The sequence below is a fragment of the Astyanax mexicanus genome, chromosome 14, assembly GCF_023375975.1.
Source record: "Astyanax mexicanus isolate ESR-SI-001 chromosome 14, AstMex3_surface, whole genome shotgun sequence".
NCBI classification, from domain to species: domain Eukaryota; kingdom Metazoa; phylum Chordata; class Actinopteri; order Characiformes; family Acestrorhamphidae; genus Astyanax; species Astyanax mexicanus.
In genome coordinates this window covers 24922241-24931069 of record NC_064421.1, presented here as the reverse complement: position 1 = coordinate 24931069, position 8829 = coordinate 24922241, and the positions used below count along the sequence as shown (strand labels likewise).

Genomic DNA, 8829 nt, shown 5'->3' with positions numbered 1-8829 from the left:
CTGAATGCACAACATATTTTAAATCAGTTTTAAATGCTTAGAAATGCTTTATTTCAGACAATGTCAGATATGACTGACACACTCAAAGACATTTTAGCCAGTTAATAAACATTAACAGAGGACGCAACACTGGACTAAAGGGAAGTAAGATGGTAATTGTACCTAATTGATTGACGTAACTAGGACTTAATTTATAGCCTTAATTTATATTGGGAAAGGTCTAGTAAGAACTGAAACTGTATTGTCTTTAGCCATGAATTCTGGTTCTATTTCAATTAACAATAGAGTTTGAGTAAAGCAACCCAACAGAGCCCTAGAGCATATTTTCCTTCTAATAATATAACCACTTAAAAATTTAAGTAATTATTATTACCGGCACACTTATAAAGTTGTGTTCAACTCAAACAACCTCTTCTTGATGTATTATTTTGTTTTAATTAAATGAGTACTATACAGCTCTGGAAAAAAAGAGAATCCGCTTCTCTGACTTTGCTATTTTTAAGTATATGTTTAAGTAAGTTGAGCATTGTTGTTTTATTCTATAAACTACAGAACACAGTTTTCATGCATTTTGGCATGTTCTCCTCCACCAATCTTACACACTGCTTTTGGATAACTTAATGCCACTCCTGGTGCAAAAATTCAAAAAATTCAAGCAGTTCAGCTTGGTTTGGATCAGCCATCTTCCTCTTGATAATATTCAAAAGGTTTTCAATTTGGTAAAATCAAAGAAACTCATCCTTTTTAAGTTAAGGTATATTTTATATTCTTAAGTAGGGAAATGTTCAGGTACCTGCTACGAGTAGTATAGGCTGCTTGTCTGGGTGCAGCTCCATCTGCCTGGCGATCCATGGGCCATCGAAATGGGCATACCACCAGCCCTTCTTCTTGTTCTGGGGGTCTTTATACTGGTCTGCAGGCCGGATAAAGGGGATGCGGAAGTAGCGCTGCTGCCGGTTCATAGCGATCTCTTGATGCCGGGCAGGAACGGGGGGAGCTGGGTTCTGCTGGGCTGGAGCCACATCACCAATAAATTAGTCTACCATACATGAAACACTGTACTGGTTCTGATATCCCTGCTGCCTGGGATATTTCTATTTTTAACAATGTAATCTGTGTAAAAGGAGACCATACATATTGATCAGTGCTGGAAATAAACAAAACAGATTAAAATCAAATCTTTCTGGGAGCTTATGCGTAGAAAGGTTCAGGGGGAAAGCCATTTTCTCTCCGAAACACTTATGACTGAGGGTAGCTAACACCTGATCCTTTCAGAGACAGACATAACATTAGAGACATCCCAACTGATGGCGTTTGAAGTGAGGCACATCTAAAGAACTCTCCCCAGAGTCTAAAAGAATATGATGATATGAGCCTTGGTGGAAGCAACAAACGACTTTAAAATGTGGCTCTAGGAACATGTGAACTTTTCCTTTTTACTTCAAAAGGAAACTTCTATTGATTTATTATTTTTTTTACAGCATGCCTTTCCCTGGAAACACCAGTGTTTGCTATGGAAGCGCCTCTAGCTGTATGTATACACACATCACGAGGCAACGTTAATCAGGGGCTGGCTGTGATTGGATGCTGGAAGGCTCGTCAAAACCGGTGAAAATGAGAGAACAAGCTGACTTGCCTCTGATGAGCTGCAGCAACACCTGCACACACACAGCTCCACCACCAGCATGTAGCATGGAGGAATATGCAACATGAACTTTACAGCAGAGTTCATGAAATACCTTTTTTCTACCGCAAAGGGAAATTTTGGAAAGCTCTGGATGAAGTTTGAATACTTCTAAAGAGTACATACCACGCTAAACCAATAGAAGTCATCAGGCAAAACCCATAATATGGCAGTCTAAAATCTAGTATCTGTCATTATTTAAATAAATGACTAAATTACCACTCATTTAACAACAAATGCACTTTTTACTAGCTGTTCTAAGGTTCCAGCAACTTGAAGGGTGGTTAAAAATGATTATTTATTGTTTTGAGTTCACCATCTTCCCCATTGGCTCCCCAGCGTATCCACCAGTCACTGACATCATCAATGTGTAGTCGTCCCCAACCCTTCCCTGGCTACCTTCTTAAAAATTACATACATAGAGGTCTTATGTAACAACTGACTGCCTGACTTCAGTGCTACAGATTGTAGGAGAAAATCAACACTCCCTCAGATGATGAGAGTGAATATATAAGGCCCTATTGGCCACAAATGCACTAATGTGGAATCTGTTAATGTTTCAGTCATAAAAATCTTAACAGGTTAACTGGCCCTCACTTACAGTATTAAATAAATGGATTTGATTGCATTTAGCAAGAGTGTTGGTGATCTCAGGATGCTGGATGATCAACCCACCATCATTCCAGAGAGCACAGTTCCACACTCTGCGGCTCAATCCCACAAACATCTACCCAAATTAAAATTAACAAATTGATGATTGGGATTTTTAAATGCACCAAAATATTATATATCTTTAAAAATCTCAAGAATTCATTAATTTGCTATTAAAGGATCTTTCTTACGGGGCCTTAAGTCACCAGTACAAAACAGGATGAACTAATAAAATATCTCATTTGTATCTCAAAACATCTTATTTAATATTCTAATGCCCTTCAGGGTGGGATTACATACGGCTAATGATGATGGAAACTCCCTGTGCCCACGAGGAACACCACCCAGCCCACATTTCAGTGATCCACACACCCAGCAAAGTAAAAAAAAAAAAAAAACTGCCCCTTCCAACCCTGCTATAGACAATCAAGTCAAAAATGTATTCTGAGACAACTGTACCCACAGGGTGTCTTACCATAGTCGGTGACTGATTTAGGAGCTCTCTGCTCAGTTTCAGTGTTGCGTTTCTTGTTCTTTGACTTCCAGGCATGGTAGACTTTCAGGCGACGGTGGAACTCTTCTCTGCACGCTGCCAGCAGCTCAATATCTACAGAAGACACGCTTTGAATTAATCAAAATGATATAATAAAACCTTATTCTCTTCTGATGGTTCAGGTTAGGCAATGTACAAGACATTGCTTCCAAATGCAAATGCAGTAAGATAAGATATTTTAGAGGTACTTGACTTTTAAGCCCATTTTTCCAACCTTAAAGTCTGGCTGCGTCTTCCTGTGTGTGATGCTGACTGGTTTATAGACCAATCAGTGTTCAGTTCCCTTTCTAGGTGTTGTGTTGAAGTGTATATTACCTACAGATTTCTGAAGGATAATGTAAAAAATGACTAACAAGTTACAAGAGTAATCTGTAGTGCCCAAACTGCTGCATTAAGCGTGCGCACATTAAGGGCCAGGGAGTTTTTTTTTTTTGATGGGTGATCTGCCTCAATTATCTGTAATAATTAAAAAAATATATATAGGGTTTTTACACAATTTTCACAGATTGATCTTTGGGTAAGAACAACTTTTGGTCCTTTAGTCTAGACCGTGGTTCACAACACCTTTTACACCTGCTCACATGCATTGTGGTTAATGCCATACTCAAAAGATCTGAATACCTGACCAAACAAGACAAGTGTTAAAAGCAACCTTTAAAAAAGGACCTTTAAAATCCTTTAATTTTGCCAAAAATCACTAGTGCGCATTTTAATTTGGTGCACCTTATGTTTAAATTCTTCCGGTCAGGTTGTAAGGAGCAGTAAATCCACTCTGCTGACGGACAGCATTATAAAAGAGTTTCAGTGAAGTTTGGAGGCTGGAGCTGCATTAGATAGATAGATAGACAGACACACACCGCAGCAATAGCTCTTTTTCTGTTTAGAGGTGAGTATTTCGGACTGTAGTCTGTGTGTTTACTGTGTTAAAACAAGCTACATGGGATAAACCGCTAGCTAATAGTGCCCAGAACACTCGGGGTTCCTCAGTGTAGCCCTGTCAGGGGGTGTTAACTAGCACTAAGCGCTGCTATACGCGCTGTTGAAAATATTACAAATCTAAGCTTACTGTAAATAAATGGAAACGCTTTACTCACCCAAATAAAGAGTTTTCAGGCGAAAAATCTGTGTAGATCCATTGTTCATTTGACTTTGACTTGTGAGTGTAAATTAATTGAAAAATAAATTGACAGAGTTCGGAAGGTGTGAGGGGAGTGCTCTTACCACAGGAGGTGTTGATGGCATCTCTCAGCTCAGCATATTTCCACTTGCTCAGGTCGTACTTCTTCATCCCAGCAGCCGCCTTGCTGGCTTGCACCTGCGCTCCCCTGTCGATAAAAACCAAGCCCATTTACACATTGAAAACAGGTAATGCTGCACCTTCAGAGCAGGTTCCCTTTACCTTGCTTTAAAGACAGTGTCAGGCTTTGATCTAAGTAATTAATGAGGAAGCACCACACAGGAGCCACCATATTTTTCTGGAAAACAGAATCTAAAAGCTAATTGGCTCGACTCATTAGGCTCGCGGTGAACAGCGCTTACTTCCAAACTAATGATTAAACCATACCGTCATACTTCACAGCGATCAAATCAGCACGGTGCTGAGAAAACCAGGGCAGGCCTTGAGAACGGTGAGATGGTGAAAAGTGAGTTTGGCAGGAGGTGAACTGGAGAGGGGAACAGAGCTGCACGTGAAAGCACCTGCGACTGCGCAGTAGGCCGTGGATCATCGTGTCTCCAGCAGCTCTAAGTCAATCAAAGTCAGGATTTGCCTCTTCTTAACTGGAGCCACTCTCACTTACAGATCCCACAGCACATATAACAGCTACACTGATCAGAGCAGCCCCCGCTCACCTCCAGCACTCTGGACTTAATCCTATTGGCTTCACTAAACCTGGCCGTTACAACGGTACAGCTGCATGCGACTACAAGCAAAGCAGGTAACTGAGTCCACACAGCCAGAGGGATCAGAGGGAGTCAAAGGGGACAGATGGTCAGGTGGTGAATGCTGATGGTTTAATTACATTACAGTAATTCTGATCTTGCAGTGTTGCAGTATTTTAACAAGCTGTGCTTTCAAATGATCAAACTATCAAGCAGCATGTGTAAAAAAACATTGAGAAAATTATGAGTGAGTGTTATAAATTAATCTCCTTTATTCATAAACTGATTTCAGTCTACTTGTTTGTTTACAAGCTGCAGTTAAAGCAATAATTACCAACAATACATATGGTACAGACTATAGGCATATTACGACAATATATTCATATCAAAGCACCATTCTTTCCATGACATCTTCCAGAGGGACATTATATCTCTCCCAAATATCATATATTTTACAATATTTTTTGGCAAACTTTGGCAAAGGGAATCATTAATAACATGGTGTGCTGGCTCATCGACTCATTAAATCTTTTAATATCACAAGTAGTGGTTGTTTATAGATTGACAACATTCTGTGATTAATCGTGATTAGTCACACTTTTTTATTCTTAAAGCTTAAGCATCGAATATTAGATATTTAAATGTAAATAATGTGTAAATGGCTAAATGGAATTATTTTATATTACTAGTGTCAACAGCTTAAGAAAACATTTTAATGACTGTATTTTGGTAATATAGTGAATTTAGAATGACATGTTTTTATTTATCTTTTGAACCTAACAGTAGTGACGCCATATTTACATCACTAAATAAAATTGCTTATAAATCACCAGTGAAAAAAAAGTCCATGTTGTCCCTTAAGGTTTTTTTTTTTATTAAAAATGTTTAATTTAACTAAGTTATTTATCATTAAAACAATGGTATGCCAATTTGTAGCACAAAATAAATAAGTACTAAGAGCTTTAATAGAGAAACTAAATGCAAGTGTAGCTCTATATACAGAGAGAGACAGGGAGAGAGAAAGACATAGTGCCTTCATTAATGCACCAGCATTCTCAGTGTGCGCATGCAGCAAAGTCTATAGTGAACTCGGGGAGTAACAACACAATGTTGCTTTTTTGCTTTACTAAAACAGCTAATTTTAAAGATCTGAGCCATTTTAGTAAGCAGATTGAAAAATTGCCCAATTATTTCAACCCAGAGTTTTTTTATTTTTATTTTGCAACCAATTATTTTAAAACAAACAAATTATCACTTTTGTATCATTATTGATGCGAGAGGAACTGATTGCTCTTTGGGTTTTTGCTTTTTTAACAAACTACTATTTATTTTGTTTTATAAAAAAAAAATATATATATATTTATCTTTGTTTTAAAATTTGAATATATATCAATACGTGATTTTATGTCATCTCTATGTATTGCTAAGCTATTCTTAAAAATAGAGCCAAGAAATGGTTTAATTAAACAGAATGACTGATGATAAAGGACCAGAAAGGGTTAATTGCGTCTATGTTGTCCCAGTGGAGGGATTCATATCTGTAGACAGAAACTGAAAGAAATGGCTGTTTATTTTGGCACTTTTACACATATCAGAACAACAGCTAAGTGGTAAAATCTTTTTCTAGGTGTTAGATACAGTGTTACTGGGTGTGTGTGTGTGTGTGTGTGTGTGTCAGAGAAGCTCCTGGATGGCTGAACACAGTGACAGTGATTTGTGAGGTGGCACTCTGGTGACTCTTGACAGCTGCAGGGAGCAAAGCTGCTTAGCACCATCCTCACACAGCGAGTCATCAAATCAGGCAGCCCTGCTGATTAACCCACTCGGACAGGTGTCAGCAAGAACACACAAACACAAACACATCTAATTGGGCGGATTGATGACGAGGAGCTTGTGAAAGCTTCGACCTCTGGACAGACGGCTCATATATATATATATATTAGAGGAACAAGCTGAAACCTCATCAAATTTAAGATAACGTTCGGTTGTGGATGGAAGTTCACACCATCCTGGACCTGTGGGCCAAGACAATCAGGGCTTTAATGATTTCTAAAAAAAACTTTTTGTCCTTTTTCTGGAGCAGAAACAGTTTGAACAACATAAATCTTAAGTAGAAAAATGAAGAATTTGGTCAAAAAATTAATCTGGAGAATTTCTGAAATAAGCACACAGTCAAAAATACAGCACAGTTACTGCTATCCCATGACTTTTGGGCTGTCTGCAGATCGTACACTGATCATGAAAAGTTATCTAAGGGAATGGCTTAGGGAGACGACCCATCCTGTATAACCTGTGAGGTGCTGTCTTGTGAGTGAATCTAAACGCTGACCTGTGTGCTCATGGCAAGGCAACATCAATTATTAGAGTTCAACTGGAAATACATTATGATCATAACCAGACAAGTGAATCTAGCCCCAGGGATGATGCTACTACCACCATGCTTAACAGGCTAGTGCAGTGTTTTTCGGTTTGAATGTTTCACTGTGGACAAATAACTCATTCCTTGTCCATTTCACTATTAAACATTCCTCCTCCAAGAGGCTTTCTTTGTCAATTTGCTTGATGTTACACTCTGACAATATTCCAGCAGCTTCCATGTTTTTGGGATGTTCCTACAAAAATGTCCTAAACAAATTTACCCTCAGGGCAGAGGGGCTTAGGGAATTCTTCCAGACTTTAGCAAAGTAACTTCTTTGAACCGTATTTTAAACTCCCAATGATTTACTGTACATATACTGGTTTGAATTAAGAAACTTGGAATCTGCAGTAGTTAAGAAATGGTTTAAAGACCTTCCTGACCAAAATTGTAGCATTCATATTTCTCAGAGCTGCACAGAGCTCCTTAAACTTTCCCATTGTACTGTATTTTAGAAAAGATAAGCTTCTGGTTAACAAGACATTTGGGACATTTTAAAACCTTAATATATAATAATCTGGTTACCAAAGTGGTTATGTGTATGTTTTTTTTAGAAACATCCAAAAAAAAAAAAAAAAAAAAAAAAAAAAACTTATTCTGCACCAGAAAAAGAAAACTTAATATTTCCATCATTCATGATCCTCATGGGTGTATATAAGCATCCAACTAAACCCAGTAGCAAAGCAAATTAAAGACAGATTATGCACAGCTTCACATGAAGGTAGCCAAACATACTGAAGCTAATTTAACACACATTTGTACTACAATTCCCAGTAACATCCAAATCTGTGGATGACTCCCTGAAGTCAATAAAGTGATCAATCAGCTGAAGTGAGACTAAGCCTGCTTGTTTTTGCTGGAAATCTCCATTTGTGAGTAAACAATTAAGCAACATATTACGTATCCTCTGTGACTGATCAAAAGCTCCGCCCAACACAACAAGGGATTGATTCATGAACAAATAAAGGAAGTATTTAGGTTAATACCAAACTAAAAATTACACATTGTTTATGATGGATTTGCATTAGTAGTGTTATCATCTATCTAAGTTGGTGAAAGATCTAAAGAAGAGGACTTGAGTGAGTTTTGTTAAAGTGAGTGGGGGGTCAAAGGATTTGGGGGGGGGGGGGGGGGGGGGGGTGTTCTGTATCTTACTTCAATGGTTTTGAAGGAAAAGCAATGCCTGTAGTACCAAAACTGCAAACAGAAAAAAGGACATATAAATAATGTTCAAAAATACACATGCCCTTCAAGCTATGCAAGAATTAGTATTAGAGCTCCTAGGCTCCACCTATCGCATCAGGAAGTGGTTAGGAGTAAAAACACCCCAAGACTTCAATTTTAAGACTTGAGACTTAGGCCTCGTTCACATTACAAGCCACATTGCTTAAATCAGATTTTTTGCTCAGATCGGATTTGGTGTGTAGTGTGAACGGATCTGTGCCTGAAACGTCTCACATGCGCACACTGATACGTGTATAAGCATCACCTTCTTTGCCAACAACAAAAAATGGCATTGTTGAGACAAGACTCGCAGCTTTATAAAAGGAAATGGATGTGTTAGCAGCTCATATGTGGAGCATCTTTTGCTGGAGTGGAGAGTAAACAGCTGGTCTGGAGTTCATGCTCAGGTTGAGGAGGAGA

At 38.4% G+C, this 8829-nt stretch overlaps 1 protein-coding gene across 3 annotated transcripts in view; it reads right to left on the bottom strand.

The window, feature by feature from the left end:
- Positions 1-8829, bottom strand: part of myo6b (myosin VIb) — a 70593-nt gene that overhangs the window by 2638 nt on the left and 59126 nt on the right. For 2 of the 3 annotated variants that reach the window (XM_049463755.1, XM_022672881.2), the window contains exons 29-32: positions 8341-8382; positions 4110-4213; positions 2811-2942; positions 794-1012 (exon numbers count right to left, since the gene is read on the bottom strand). In XM_049463755.1, the coding sequence (XP_049319712.1) occupies positions 794-1012; positions 2811-2942; positions 4110-4213; positions 8341-8382 (497 nt within the window). The remainder of the gene's footprint in view (positions 1-793; positions 1013-2810; positions 2943-4109; positions 4214-8340; positions 8383-8829) is intronic. The other variant, XM_022672883.2, reaches the window with a different exon arrangement.